This window comes from Pan paniscus, chromosome 10 (assembly GCF_029289425.2).
Source record: "Pan paniscus chromosome 10, NHGRI_mPanPan1-v2.0_pri, whole genome shotgun sequence".
In the NCBI taxonomy this organism is placed as follows: Eukaryota; Metazoa; Chordata; class Mammalia; order Primates; family Hominidae; genus Pan; species Pan paniscus.
The window spans coordinates 140,064,181-140,079,717 of NC_073259.2; the positions used below are offsets into that span (position 1 = coordinate 140,064,181).

At 44.3% G+C, this 15,537-nt stretch overlaps 1 protein-coding gene across 31 annotated transcripts in view; it reads left to right on the forward strand.

Moving 5' to 3' along the window:
- LOC100971447 (E1A-binding protein p400) overlaps positions 1-15,537 on the forward strand; it is a 131,147-nt gene that overhangs the window by 19,754 nt on the left and 95,856 nt on the right. For 14 of the 31 annotated variants that reach the window (XM_034934868.3, XM_034934881.3, XM_034934873.3 and 11 more), the window contains 3 exons: positions 10,000-10,099; positions 11,795-11,902; positions 12,397-12,782. In XM_034934868.3, the coding sequence (XP_034790759.2) occupies positions 10,000-10,099; positions 11,795-11,902; positions 12,397-12,782 (594 nt within the window). The remainder of the gene's footprint in view (positions 1-9,999; positions 10,100-11,794; positions 11,903-12,396; positions 12,783-15,537) is intronic. The other 17 variants (XM_034934876.2, XM_055096401.1, XM_034934870.2 and 14 more) reach the window with 7 other exon arrangements.

Here is a 15,537-nt window from a genome sequence, read left to right on the forward strand (position 1 = left end):
GGGAATAGTAATTTGATTCTGCTATTTAGATACTCATTGTAATGGGTTTTATACAATTGAAGATAACTCTTGGTTGGGCACGGTGGCTCACGCCTGTAATCCCAGCACTTTGGGAGGCAGAGGCGGGCAGATCACCTGAAGTCAGGAGTAAGAGACCATCCTGGCCAACATGGTGAAACACTGTACTAAAAAACACAAAAAAATGAGCTGGGTGTGGTGATGTGCGCCTGTAGTCCCAACTACTCAGGAGGCTGAGGCACAAGAATTGCTTGAACTCGGGAGGCAGAGGTTGCAGTGAGCCAAGATGGTGCCACTGCACTCCCTTGGGTGACAGAGCAAAACTCTGTCTCCACCGCCTCCGCCGCCCCCCCCCCCCCCCCCGAGAAAAAGAAGATAACTCTTAAGTTGGAGATTATCAGAAAATTTGTTAGTGGGACATCTTTACTGCTAATGCCTGGAGGAATAGAATATATTAATGCATTTATAGACCACACTGATAAGTATCTGCATTAGAACAGTAAGACAATAGGCCAGGAGTGCTTATCAACACGAAAAAGAGATGCAGTGTTTACAGTACAAATTAAACTGCTCAGGATTCCTGTTCCATGCACCAGATTGCCAGAAGTTAAACTGGAGAGAATCCGTTGATGTAGAGCTGTAGGATTCTCATCTGCTTTTGATGAGAGTGGAGCTTGGTCTAGTTATTTGGAAACGTTTTGCATCATCTGGAAAAGGTGAGCAGAGAGCATACTCTGACCCAGCACGATGCTCTAGAGAGACTCTTGTGTTTGTGCACCAGAACACATGTGCAGTAATGTTCCTCGCAGCATTGTTTTTGGCAGCCCCAAATTGGAAAGAACCAGACTGTCCATTGGCCACAGAATGGATGGGCTGTGTCCTAGAGGAGTACTAATAGAGCACCCAGTGTAAAACAGAGAGCCCTGCCATCGTGCACATTGATGCGCGGGTGTAAGCAAAGCTGAGAGGGTTTAGACACACACCCACAGGTGGTGACACTGTGAGGAAACTTTTTTTTTCTTTTGGTTTTTGCTTTATTGAGATATAATTGGCAAATAAAATTTTATAAAGTGTACAAAGTGATTTGGTATAAGGATAGTGAGGTGATTACCGCAATCAAATTAATTAACAGTTACCCTTGTTTTGTTTTGTTTGGTGAGAATGGCTAAGATCTACTCTTTCAGCAAGTTCCAAGTATACAGTGCAATATTATTAATTGCAGGCTGGGCGCTTTGGCTCACACCTGCAGTCCCAGCACTTGGAGAGGCCGAGGCTGTAGGGTCGCTTGAGACCGCGTATTCAAGACCAGCCTGCACAACATAGGACACCATCTCTACAAAAAAAATTAAAAAATTAGTCAGGTGTGGCATGTGTTCTGTAGTCCCAGCTATTCATTCAGAAGGCTGAGGCGGGAAGATCGCTTGAGCCCAGGAGGTTGAGGCTGCAGTGAGCTGTGATTGTGCCACTACACTCCAGGCTGGGCTGTAGAGCAATACCCTGTCTCTTAAAAAAAAAGATTCCACGTGTAAGTGATACTGTACAGCATTTATCTTTCTCTGGCTTATTTCAGTTAGCATTATGCCCTCTGGGTTCATTCATGTTGTCGTAAATGGCAGGATTTCCTTGCTTTTTGTTACCAAATAGTATTCCATGTGTATATACTATATTATCTGTTCATCTGTTGCTGGGCACTTAGGTTGTTTTCATAGCTTGGCTGCGGTGAACACAGGAGTGCAGATACCTCTTCAAGACGCGGATTTCCTTTCCTTTGGCTGTGCACCCAGAAGTGGGGTTGCTGGATCATATGTTCATTCCATTTTTAATTTTTTGAGGAACCTTCATACTGATTTCCATAATGGCTGTAATAGTTTACATTCTCACCAACAGTGCACAAGGGTTCTTTAGGGAAATGTTTAACAGACATTTTGGGTAGTAAGTGTAGAAGCGGGTGTATGGAGTTTTTAAGGTATGGGTAAATTTTTTTTTTTTTTTTTATCTTCCAGTATAATCTCAAGAGCCAAAATTTTTATTTCTTAAGGCATGTGATGAGTATGTAGGGATCGCTTTATTATTACTGCTTTAAATTTTATGTATGTATTTTTCCACTTTCCTCCTCCACATCGTATTATGAAAATTCCAAACAAGTTGAATGGATTGTTTAGTGAAAGATATCTTACTATTTAAATTCTATGATTAATTTTACTGTGCTTTGAAAGTCTTACATATATTTTATAATTTCTTTTGTGTGTGTGATATATTTCCTAATTAAAAATTACTTATAAGACTGAAAGAGGAAAACCAAGGAGTCTCCATTTTGAGTTACAGACTTTTGAGGCAAGTAACAGTGGATATCTATCTAAGAAAATAGAAAAGAGTTAAAATGAAAAACATCCATTTCTTTGGGAAAAAAATTCAGCATGAGTTTTATTACTTTCTTTTTCTTTTTCTTTTTCTTTTTTTTTTTTTTTTAAATAGAGTCTCGCTCTGTCGCCCAGGCTGGAGTTCAGTGGTGCGATCTCGGCTCACTGCAAGCTCCGCCTCCTGGGTTCACGCCATTCTCCTGCCTCAGCCTCTGGAGTAGCTGAGACTACAAGCCCCTGCGACCACGCCCAGCGAATTTTTTGTTATTTTTAGTAGAGACGGGGCTTCACCATGTTAGCCAGGATGGTCTCGATCTCCTGACCTCCTGATCCACCCTCCTCGGCCTCCCAAAGTGCTGGGATTACAGGCGTGAGCCACCGCACCTGGCCGAATTTTATTACTAATAGCCAATTGTGTAATTTTTATTTTGACCAGTGAAACTCTAGAAATAAATTCAGAATTTGTTATTACATATGTACTAATTTCTGTTTCGAAAAGATTTTTAGGTGATACTGAGTGCAGGGGTGTTGCATATAAAATACAGACAGGCACGCATTTATTTATAAAAAGATAAAAAGAACCGTTCTAAGCAGAAATTTTTCATCATTTTCCTGTTAGAGAAAATGAATAATTCGCCATAATTTTATCACCCTAACACAACCTTTTTTTTTTTTTTTTGTGACGGAGTCTCGCTCTGTTGTCCAGGCTGGAGTGCAGTGGCGCGATCTCTACTCACTACAGCCTCTGCCTCCCAGGCTCAAACGATTCTCCTGTCTCAGCTTCCTGAATAGCTAAGATTATAGGCGTGTACCACCACACCCAGCTAATTTTTGTATTTTTAGTAGAGGCGGGATTTTACCATGTTGGCCAGGCTGGTCTCGAACTCCTGACCTCAAGTGATCCACCTGCCTTGGCCTCCCAAAGTGCTAGGATTACAGGCATGAGCCACCATGCCTGACTGATTTTTTTAAATGTTATGTTGCATATATACCAGTTGAAACAAATGAATTTATACTTTTTTGTTTTGTTATTTCATTTAACAAATAATTATTTTATTGACTTCTAATAATTCTGTTTTTAACTGCTGTTACTGCTTCATTATTTTCAGGACCTGTAATTCATCTAACCACTTTCTAGTTTTAGGTTATGTCTGTTCTATTTAGAAAAACTCTTAGGAGTGACACTAGTGAATCAGGAGAGCGTAAGTCTCTTTGTGGTGCCCACCGTATACTCACTTTGTGTTTAGCTAAAAGTGCTGCTAGACTGTGGCCCCAGTTTTATTATGGCTTTGCAAGCCCTGTTAACCATTCTAAAAAGAGTTTAAACTTTGGGAGGCTACGGTGGGCGGATCACTTGAGGCCAGGAGTTTGAGACCAGCCTGGCCAACATGGCAAAACCCCATCTCTACCAAAAATACCAAAAATTTGCTGGGTGTGGTGGCGTGTTCCCGTATTCCCAGCTACTTGAGAGGCTGAGGCAGGAGAATCACTTGAACCCAGGAGGCAGAGGCTACAGTGAGCCAAGATTGTGCTGCTGCACTCCAGCCTGGGCAGCAGAGCAAGACTCTGTCTCAAAAAAAATAAGACAGAGTTTCAGGATGAGTTTTATTATTTGCAGCCAATCGTAGGATTTTTATAATAAACTAATCTATGCCAGTTAAACTCCAGAAATAAATCCAGAGTGCTCAGCATTGCGTGTATTTCTCTTTGTTTCCAGAAGGTTTTGTGGTTGTGTTGAGTGCAGCTATAGTATAAAAAATACTACTAATATTATTGTGGTTATTTATGTCTTATAAAAACCTCCTGATTGGAGCATTTTTTTCAGTGATTATGATGTTAGAGAAAATGAGTAATTATTTATGGTTTTGTGATCCTAACCCAACTGTTGTTTCTTACTTTACTTTACGTATGTGTTTGTATTTTTTTTTTTTTTTTTTTTGAGACAGAGTCTTGCTCCGTTGCCAGGCTGAACGCGATCTCAGCTCACCACAACCTCTGCCTCCTGGGTTCAAGCGATTCTCCCACCTCAGCCTCCCGAGTAGCTGGGAGTACAGGTGTGTGCCACCATGCCCAGCTAATTTTTGTATTTTTAGTAGAGATGGGGTTTCACCATGTTGGCCAGCATGGTCTCGAACTCCTGACCTCAGGTGATTCGCCTGCCTCAGCCTCCCAAAGTGCTGGGATTACAGGTGTGAGCCACCGCGCCTGGCCAGTTTTTTAATTTTTTTGTAGAAATGGAGGTCTCACTTTGTTGCCTGGGCTGGTCTTGAACTCTTGGGCTCAAGCAGTCCTCCCGCCTCGGCCTCCCAAAATGCTGGAATTACAGGCATGAGCCACTACACCTGGCTTTATAGTTTATTTCTTTGTTTATTTAAATAGGGCAGAAATTTTCCTTTTGGTAGCTGCCAACTACTATTGGTCTTAATTTCTACCTTCAGAATACCATCAGTCTGTCCTTTTAGGTGGCAGATGTTCTGTGAGCTTCCTTCTGCTGTGCTTTCCATGGATAAGCTCTGTTTTGGTATTGTCTCTCCTAAATGGGCACCCAGAATTAAATTCCCTTCAGAGTGTTTTTTCTTTGTGAGAAATTCTCTTTTTTAAAGAATTGTCATAATGGTTTTTGATCAAAATCAAGGTTGTATTTTAAAGACAAGAGTATCTTCTGTAATCCCAGCACTTTGGGAGGCCGAGGAGGGCGGATCACGAGGTCAGGAATTCAAGACCAGCCTGGTCAACATAGTGAAACCCCATCTGTACTTAAAAATACAAAAAATTAGCCGGGCTTGGTGGCAGGCGCCTGTAATTCCAGCTACTCGGGAGGCTGAGTCAGGAGAATTGCTTGAACCCGGGAGGCAGAGGTTGCATTGAGCAGAGCGTGTGCCACTGTACTCCATCCTGGGCGACAGAGAGACTCCATCTCAAAAAAAAAAAAAAAAAAGACCAGAGTATCTTTACCAATAATACCTTCATGGAGACAGAATAAGGTAAAACTAAAAATCATTCTGAAAACCAAGGCTGAGTGTGCCGTGCCTGGAGGAGTTCCTGTGTCTTCTGCAGAACCCAGGGGCAGCAGGACCTGTGTGTCCTGAGTCCTCTGGGAAGCAGGCTGAGTGTCAGCCACAGCCGGGGAGCAGTCAACAGGGCGCACAGTCCTCCCTGTCAGTGCTTCTTGAGCAGAAGTTTCTCATTTTAATGAAGTCCAGTTTATCCGTGTGTTCATGTAGATATCCAGTTTTCTAGGACCATTTGTTGAAAAGACTGTCTGTTCTCCATTGGATTGCCTTAGAGGCTTTGGAACACCGTGTGAGTGTGGGTCTGATTCTTGGTGCGCAGCTCAGTTCTTCTTATCTGTGTGTTGGTCCTTACACCAGCGCTGCACTGCACTGTCCTGGTTCCTGGAGTATTGGGGCGTGTCTTGAAGTCAGGTCCTTCACTTGGTTCTTCTCTCTCAATAATCTTTTTTGAGGCTCACTGATTTTTAAATTTCTTTTTCTTTTTCTTTTTTTGAGATAGGGTCTCACTCTGTCACCCAGGCTGGAGTGTGGTGGCGTTCTTTCGACTCACTGCAACCTCAGCCTCCAGGGCTGAAGTGATCCTCCCATCCCAGCTTCCCCAGTAGCTGGGAGTACAGGCCTGTGCCACCATGCCTAGCTAATTTTTGTATTTTTGTAGAGATGAATTTTCGCCACGTTGGTCAGGCTGGTCTTGAACTCCTGACCTCAAGTGATCTGCGTACCTTAGGTTCCCAAATGGCTGGAAATACAGCATAAGCCACTGCGCCTGGTCAATTTAAAATTTTTTGTTTGTTTTTTGGAGATGGGGTCTCATTATATTGCCCAGGCTGATTTTGAACTCCTGACCTCAAGCAGTCCTCTTGCCTTGACCTCCCAAAGTGCTGGGATTATCGGCATGAGTCACCGTGCCCCGACTGATTTTTTCACATCTCCACACTGATGTTACGCCTATCCAATGAATTTTTTTTTATTTCGGATGTTGTATTTTTCACTTCTAGTATCTCCATTTCACTCTTTATTTTAATAGTTTCTGTTTTTTTGTCAAGATTTCTTCTTGTCTTTTATTGCAGTATATTTTTCTTTATGACCTTGGGCATACATATTAAGGTCACTTTAAGATCCTTGCCTGCTTATTCTAGTACGTGGGTCATCTTGAGGTTGGTGTCTGAGTATGACTCATGTTTTTTGTTTGTATTTTGGAGTAATTTTGTTTGTATTTTGGAGTAAGTTTGAATTGGATTTTGTACAATTGTGCATGACGTGTAGAAACCCTGGGTTCTGTTATATTCTTCTGAAAAGTATTTATTTTCTTTAACACTTAACTTGATTGAATTAAAAATGCACACTCTGGCTGGGTGTGGTGGCTCATGCCTGTAATGCCAGCACTTTGGGAGGCTGAGGCGGGTGGATCACAAGGTCAGGAGTTTGAGACCAGCCTGGCCAATATGGTGAAACCCTGTCTCTACTAAAAATACAAAAATTAGCCGGGCATGGTGGCGCACCTGTAGTCCCAGCTTCTCAGGAGGCTGAGGCAGGAGAATCGCTTGAACCCAGGAGGTGGAGGTTGCGGTGAGGCGAGATCGTACCATTGCACTCCAGCCTGGGCGACAGAGCGAGACTCTGTCTCAAAAAAACAAAAAACGAAAACGCCAAACAACAACAAAAAACCTGCATACTCTTTCTCCTTTGTGGCAGGAGGCACCTGAAAACTCAGTTCAGTACTTGGGCCTTCTGTTGGATTCTGTTTTTGTGTACGTGGTTTAGGTGGAGGTTAGGGAGAGAATGTGGGGCCTCCTCCTTTTCCATCTGTCTCTTCCTCTTTGTCCTCTTGTTCAAGCCAGTGAGATGCTATGTGTCTTTAGGTTTGAGCCGTTCCATAGAGCACACACTGGGGCTGCCCTCATGCCAAATGCCATGAAACTGGAAACCTTACCGTGTTCCATTCCCTTCTTGCGAATATCACTTCCCTTCCTGTATCACTGGCCTACCTTTTCATATTTTTTTGTATTTCATCTAGAGTTTATGGTTACCTGGATTATGTTTTTTTTCTTTTTCTTTTTTTTTTTTTTTGAGACGGAGTCTCGCTCTGTCACCCAGGTTGGAGTGCAGTAGTGCAGTCTCGGCTCACTGCAAGCTCTGCCTCCCGGGTTCACGCCATTTTCCTGCTTCGGCCTCCCGAGTAGCTGGGACTACAGGCACCCATCACCGCGTCTAATTTTTTTTTTTTTTTGTATTTTTAGTAGAGACAGAGTTTCACCATGGTCTCGATCTCCTGCCCTTGTGATCCATCCACCTCAGCCTCCCAAAGTTCTGGGATTACAGGAGTGAGCCACCATGCCCAGCCTTGTTACCTGGATTATGTTTGACCCGATAGGAAGTACTTGGCCATTACTGGACACGGAGCCCTTTATCAAGTTTTTTTTTTTTTATTAAAAAATACTCTTTTCTTTTGGTTGTATTGGTCATACATGTTCATTATAGAACATTTGGGAAATTTAGAAACGCACACACACACAAATCATGTCACCTGTAATGCTGCCCCAGAGGTAACCACTGCCAGGCCATTGTTTTCAAAACATTCTTTCCTTTCTTTCCTCCCTCTCTTTGTCCATTCCCTCTGTCCCTTTCATCTTCTTTCCTTTTCCATCTTGGTTAAATGTAAATGGCAGTGCCTTCCTGCTACATATGCTGTATTGTGGTTGATTTTTCCTTTTAGTAACTCTTCCCAAGCCTTTCCCCGTGTGAGTACAGAGTCTGTGGCATGGCTGGTGGTGGCTGTGTGGTGGCCCTTGTGTGGCAGTTGGTTCAAACAGCTCCCTGTCACTGAACAGTTACTTTGTTTAGGTATCTGTAACTTTTGCGTTTAAAATGTCTCACTAAGTAGAGTGAATATAATTGAGTGATTTAAGGAATAATTTAGCAACTAGTAATTAAGTCCTTAGCATTTACTTTAATGGCAAGGATGGTGACCAGATGGAAAAGGGTTAGGGTTAAGTCTGTGCTGACCAAGAGTTGGCTAGTTTCTGTCTCTGTAAAATAACATGCCAATAGCTTCCCATGTAAACTTTTAAAAAACATGATTTTTTAAGAGCAGTTTTAGGTTCACAGCAGAATTGAGAGGAAGGAACAAGAGATTTTTAAACATACCCCATTGCTCCCCCGCCCATGTGCACAGCCTCCTTTATATCCGTGTCCCCCACCAGACGGTGCATTTGTTGCACTTGGTGAAACCTTCAGTGCCATGTCATTAGCATAGTACTGTAGTTTCACCGCCCTAGAAATGTCCCGTGCTCACCTATTCACCTCCTCCCCTCTGCTTTGCACCTGGCAACCACTCATCTTTTTGTCTCTATAGTTTTGCCTTTTCCAAGACATCACAGAGTTAGGATCATGTAGCATGTCGCCTTTTCAGATTGGCTTCTTTCATTTTTTGTTTTTTTTAAAGATGGGGTCTCTTACTTTGTTGCCCAGGCTGGAATGCAGAGTGCAGTGGCACAGTCCTAGATCACTGCAGCTTCAAACTCTTGGGCTCAAGACTCCTGAGTAGCTAGGACTACAGGCATGTGTCACCATGCCTGGCTAACATTTTAATTTTTATTTTTTTGTAGAGACAGGATCTTGCTGTGTTGCCCAGGCTGGTTTTGAACTCCTGACCTCAAGCGATCCTCCCACCTCAGCCTTCCAAAGTGTTGGGATTAAGGCATAAGCCACCACACCTGGTGATGGCTTTTTTTCACTTTAAACATTTTAAATAACATCTATTTATATCTCTATATATCTCACATATTTATATCTCATGTAGGGTGCTAACTATAAAAATATCATTTTAAAGCTCTAAGTTGGCTGGGTGCGGTGGCTCACACCTGTAATCCCATCACTTTGGGAGGCCGAGGCAGGCAGATCATGAGGTCAGGAAATCAAGACCATCCTGGCTAATGCGGTGAAACCCCGTCTCTACTAAAAATTCAAAAAAAAACTAGCCAGGCGTGGTGGCAGGCGCCTGTAGTCCCAGCTACTCGGGAGGCTGAGGCAGGAGAATGGCTTGAACCTGGGAGGCAGAGGTTGCACTGAGATCCCGCCACTACACTCCAGCCTGGGTGACAGAGAGAGACTCCGTCTCAAAAAAAAAAAAAAAAAAAAAGATCTAAATTAATTAGATAGTTATTAATTGGGGTTTTAGTGTCATTTTCCAGTAGAAAGGCAACTTCACCTTTTTATTATTCGGTGTTTTTGGATGTGAAGTTATGCTGGGCAGTGTGACTGATGAGTCGGCTGAGATTTGTCTCAGAACTGAAACTCATGTTTCCCAGCATTAGCCCTTTTGTTGTTTCCCAAGGACTGTAGGTTTGCATTGATTTGAAATTCCATTAAAACCAGAATAATATGTCTTTTACAAGTCTTTTTTCCCCCAGAGGTAAGTTAGAACTTTAAATTGTTTATTATACATAAATATACATTACACATGTATATTTAAAGACACGGGGTAGATAACATTCCTGTTATTAGAAAGGAATGAGGTCGATGTTTGGGATAATTATGATAATTTGAGTTTATTCTTGTAATGGCCTTCAGTGATCAAAATCTCATTTTTTCATCTTTTTTCCCAGCAGCAAGCCCTCGCAGGGAGCCTGGTAGCAGGGGCCGGAAGCACAGTAGAGACGGACCTGTTTAAGAGGCAGCAGGCGATGCCCTCCACAGGTATGGCAGGTACGTCAGGGCACAGCTAGCGTGGCCTCGGGAATGCCCCCCTCTCCTTGGGCTGCCGAGGTACAGTTGCCATGAGTTTCTGAAGAGCAGTTGCTAAACTTGGTTTCTTCCTACTTTGAAAATTAACCTGTCTTACAGTGATTATCAGCTGAACAATATTTACGTGAATTTTTCTGTGTCCTGAAGTGAGGAATTTTTCAGTTGAGCAGGTGTATTCCGTGTTGGTTTTCTGTATGCATTTGTAGGCTCTTGAGTCATCACGGTGTGATTAAACACAAAATCATCTGCTTTCCAAAGTTGTCATATTTTTAAGCTGATTTTTTCAAATGATAAACTTAATACATTTTTATATAAAAGACTTCAACAGTTCAGTAGGGTATAACTTAAGCCTATGTCTGGCTTGGTACCTGCCCACTCCCCAGCCACAGCAGTAACCGCTGTTAATGTTTCCTATATTCTCTCTCACAGACCTTCCTCTCTTCATACACAAGCATTGTTACATATGTGATACTTTGAAAAAGTTGAGATGCGATCATATATAAGTTGTTATGTCTAAGAATATTAACTGAAGAGGCCATCTCTCCAGGTCATAACCTCTCTCAGTGCTCCGTGCTGTTCCGTCTTGGGGATGGTTGGTTCTTTATCAGTCAGATCCTTGTCAGTGTTCATCTGTTAGTGCCACCTTGTGTCTGTTACAGTGAGCTAAGGATTGAACATGTAGTCTCATGGTTTTTTTTTCCTACATGTTTATCAGTCTGTCCATCTGCTTATTTTTTGAGGTAGGGTCTGGCTCACCCGGGCTGGAGTGCACTGGCATCATCATGGCTCACTGCAGCCTCTACCTCCCAGGCTTGAGCAAATCTCATGCCTCAGCCTCCTGAGTAGCTGGGACTACAGGCGCGTGCCACCACGCCCAGCTAAATGCAAAAATTGTTGCATTTTAGGTACAGTTGTGGTCCCACTATGTTGCCCAGGCTGGTCTCGAACTCCTGGGCTCAAGTCTTCTTGCCTCAGCCTCCCAAAGTGCTGGGATTATAAGCGTGAGCCACTGCGCCTGACTGTCTGTCAATATATCTAAAGGAAAAATGCCTAGAAATGAAATTGCTAGATCAAAGCGCAGATGTAGTTAAGTAATGATGGTGCTCAATTGCCCACCAAAAGGACAGGGCCAGTTTTCACTGCCATCAACAATTTCTGTTTCTTTCACATTTTGATCGTTTTATTAGGTATAAGTCATTTAATCCTCATTGATCTGATGAGTGAAACATTCCTTGTTCTGATATGGGTTTCTTTAGTTTTGAGCACGCTGTGCAGCCTCATTCCCTGTGTGCTGGGCATTTGTGAGTCTGCTTCACTGCCCGCTCTCCATGCTCTCGTCCGTGTACTTGTGATGCTCCTCATGTGTGCCTGTGCTTTCTGAGTGCTAAGCAAGCCCGCCTCTGCCCATCACACACGTTGCAGTGTTGCCTCTCAGGTTGTTGCTTGTCCTTGGCCTTTTCATGATGCTTTTTCTTATATTGGCAACATTTTAATGAGAAATTGTATTTATCAGCCTTATGTTTTATGGCTTCTGGATTTTAGTTCATGTATAGAAAGGCCTCCCTTTTCAAAGATGATAAAAACACACGTTTTTTTCTACTACTTCTCTGGTTTTATTTTTACATCAAACTGCACCTTTTTTGAAAATTATTCTAGAGCAGTCTAAGAGGCCTCGCCTTGAAGTGGGTCACCAAGGGGTAGTTTTCCAGCACCCGGGGGCGGACGCAGGCGTTCCTCTCCAGCAACTAATGCCGACCGCACAAGGTAAGGCCCAGCAGCAGAGCCAGCTCCCCGCTCAGGAGCAGGCAGTACACTGCGGTTCCAGAAACCAGCACCAGACTCAAACTTGGGCAGTGGAGGTAGCGTGTTTGCAGTGGGGTGCCTGAAATTGAGATACTTCTCTGAGTCCCAGTCGATATCATATGCAAAGCCCCTGGAGACATATTCTTGCCACACTAATGGGAGCCACACGTTGCATTGTCATAGTGTCTTTCAACAATTTTTACTCCTGTGTTTTTCCTAATTGCTGCTGTTGTGGGGGTGCCCTGTGGTGATCTGGTGCTTGTTTTGCTTGATGCTGACTTGCAAAGGTCAAGCGCCTCTTTCCTTTTGTGTGTGCTCGGTTGTGGCCAACTTCTCGTGTGAGTGTGGTGGGTCTTGGACAAGCACCGGGGTGTTAGACGTGTCTCCTTGTGACTCATTGGTAGAAGCTGCCACAGTTGGGAATCAGTGCTTTTGGCGCTTTTCTTATTTTGCAGGAGGAATGCCCCCCACGCCGCAGGCCGCGCAGCTCGCTGGACAGAGGCAGAGTCAGCAGCAGTATGACCCCTCCACGGGGCCTCCCGTGCAGAACGCTGCCAGCTTGCACACCCCACTGCCGCAGCTGCCCGGGAGGCTGCCCCCAGCCGGTGTTCCCACTGCAGCCCTCTCCTCTACGCTGCAGTTTGCACAGCAGCCGCAAGTGGTAGAGGCCCAGACACAGCTCCAAATCCCGGTGAAGACTCAGCAGCCCAATGTTCCCATCCCTGCACCCCCCAGCAGCCAACTCCCCATCCCTCCCTCGCAGCCTGCACAGCTGGCCCTCCACGTTCCCACACCTGGAAAGGTGCAGGTGCAGGCCTCTCAGCTTTCCTCCCTGCCACAGGTATGAGAAAAGATAGAGGAAAAAAAGAAAATGGTTTGCAGCATTTGCTGGCTACCTGTGTGTTAGACAGAGTGTCACACCACACTGTAATTTGTGTATTTTCTCTTAGCAGCTTGCTCCCCCAGTTTAGAACAATTACTCAATTCAGTACTTGCAATACAGTTTTATTTGGCTCTATGATATTATCTTTATTAAAGTAATAGAGAACTGGGCTGGGTTTGGTGACTCACGCCTGTAATCCCAGCCTTTGGGAGGCTGAGGCGGGTGGATTACCTGAGCTCAGGAGTTCGAGACCAACCTGGCCAACATGGCGAAACCCTGTCTCTACTAAAAATACAAAAATTAGCCAGGCGTGGTGGCAAGTGCCTGTAGTCCAAGCTACTTCAAAGGCTTAGGCAGGAGAATCACTTGAACCTGGGACCAGGGTGAAGGTTGCACTGAGCTGAGATCACACCATTGCACTCCCGCCTGGGTGACAGAGTGAGACTCTGTCTCAAAAAAAAAAAAAAAAAATAATAATAATAGACAACTGTTATTATTGTCACTCTTAGTACCAGGGGTCCCTCCTTACTCACCCATATGTTGTGTGAAGGGCATGGTGTCAGTTATCTCTTATGATCTGCCTAGCAACTCTCAGGTAGGTGGCAGCGACCCATTCTACCAGTGTGGAGACAAATACTCAGAGGTTCTGGGGCTGGCCCCAGGTTACATGGCGATGAAGTGATAAGCGGGGCTTGACCCTAGCTCCATGTGAGTGCAAAACCATGTTGCACACCACCCACCAGACATGCTCCCTGGACGCCTGCTTTGCTGCTTTTGGGATGCTATATGCTCTGCAAACGTGTGTAAGGTGTTACTGATCCAGCTTGATACACATATGTAAGGCGTTACTGATGCAGCTTGATACACATTTCAGGTAGTTAAAATGCCCCTCCTCCTCCACTGATTAATTTTACCCAGTGTGTTTTTGGAATGTCCACAGTAAACTGGTTTCGGTTCCTAAGGAATAGCAAAATGCCACAGCCTCGGTGCCAGCCGTCAACAGGGCACTGACAGGGAGGCCGGGGAGGACTCTCAGCCCCCTTGGTTCTCCACTGTTTGATGCACATCAGGGCGTGGGGAGCCCACTGCAGAGAGTCTTCCCTTCCTTTTGCCTTCTCCCTCACTAACAAAGGAATTTCCTAGGTGGGCTTTGAGTTCAGGGTTTTTGTTTGTTTGTTTTGAAACAGGGTCTGGCTCTGTCACCCAGGCTGGAATGCAGTGACACGATCTCTGCTCACTGCAGCCTCTACTTCCTGGGCTTAGATGATCCTCCTGTCCCTGCCCCCTGAGTAGCTGGGACTACAGGCGCACACCACTACACCTGGCTGATTTTTGTATTGTTGTAGAGATGGGATTTCGCCATGCTGCCCAAGCTACAAGTTCTTTTTCTTTTTTTTTTTTAGACGGAGTTTCGCTCTTGTTACCCAGGCTGGAGTGCAGTGGCCCGATCTCGGCTCACCACAACCTCTGCCTCCTGGGTTCAAGCGATTCTCCTGCCTCAGCTCCCGAGTAGCTGGGATTATAGGCATGTTGCCACCATGCCGGCTAATTTTGTGTTTTTAGTAAAGACGAGGTTTCTCCATTGGTTAGGCTGGTCTTGAACTCCTGACCTCAGGTGATCCGCTGGCTTTGACCTTCCAAAGTGCTGGGATTACAGGCATGAGTCACTGCGCCCGGCCTACAGGTTCTTTATGTTTGAGATTTATGGCAAAGTCTTAAGTATATAACGATGAAATAGTAGTAACAATAATAGCTATCTCTTACTCACCACTTGTGAGGTGTGGTGTCAAGCACTGTGATGAGCGATTTATTGGCATTGTTTATTTCCTTTACCTGACAACCTTATGAGGTAGAATCTTTACTATCTCCATTTTATAGATTCAAAAAACCAGAGGCCAGAAAAGCCAGCAACTGGTGGGGCTGTGGTTGGGAGCCTTTTGTGCAAGTCTGCAGGGAAGCCTTGTGCACCCACTTTGAGAAAGGCGACACATGCCGGGGCAGCTGAGCTCTTCTAGGCCTTACATTGCTTGCTTTAGGTTTTTGTGGAAATGATTCTATTTTGAACACTTCCTCACATCGAGCCACATACTGACTTAAAGCAGCTCCGTGGTTTTTCTTAGATTTAATTTACCTGCCTGTGTTACTGAAAAAATCAGCTGTGGAAAATGGTTTTATTTTATTTTATCTTTTTTTTTTTGAGTCAGAGTCTCACTCTGTCCCTCAGGGTGGAGCGCAGTGGCACGATCTCCGCTCACTGCAACCTCTGCCTCCTGGGTTCAAACCATTCTCCTGCCTCAGCCTCCCGAGTAGCTGGGACTACAGGCATGTGCCACCATGCCCTACTAGGTTTTTTTTTTTTTCCAGCAGAGGAATGATTTATTTCACAATTTAGCTCTCTAAATAACTTTATATTCTCTCCTTAAGAACAACAGTAGAGGAAATCATTTACTGATCATTTTACAATGCACATAATATCTTATGCATGCTTAGGCAACTGTTTTTTTTTTTTTTTTACTTTTTAGTAGAGATGGGCTTTTGCCATGTTGGCCAGGCTGGTCTGAAACTCCTAACCTCAACTAATCCACCCCCCTTGGGCTCCCAAAATGCTGGGATTACAGGCGTGAGCCGCCATACCCAGCCTGGAAAATGATTTTAAAGAAGTGCTTTACAAAGTCTGTAGGAACCTGTTACTTCTAGGTTAGCCAGGGTTGGC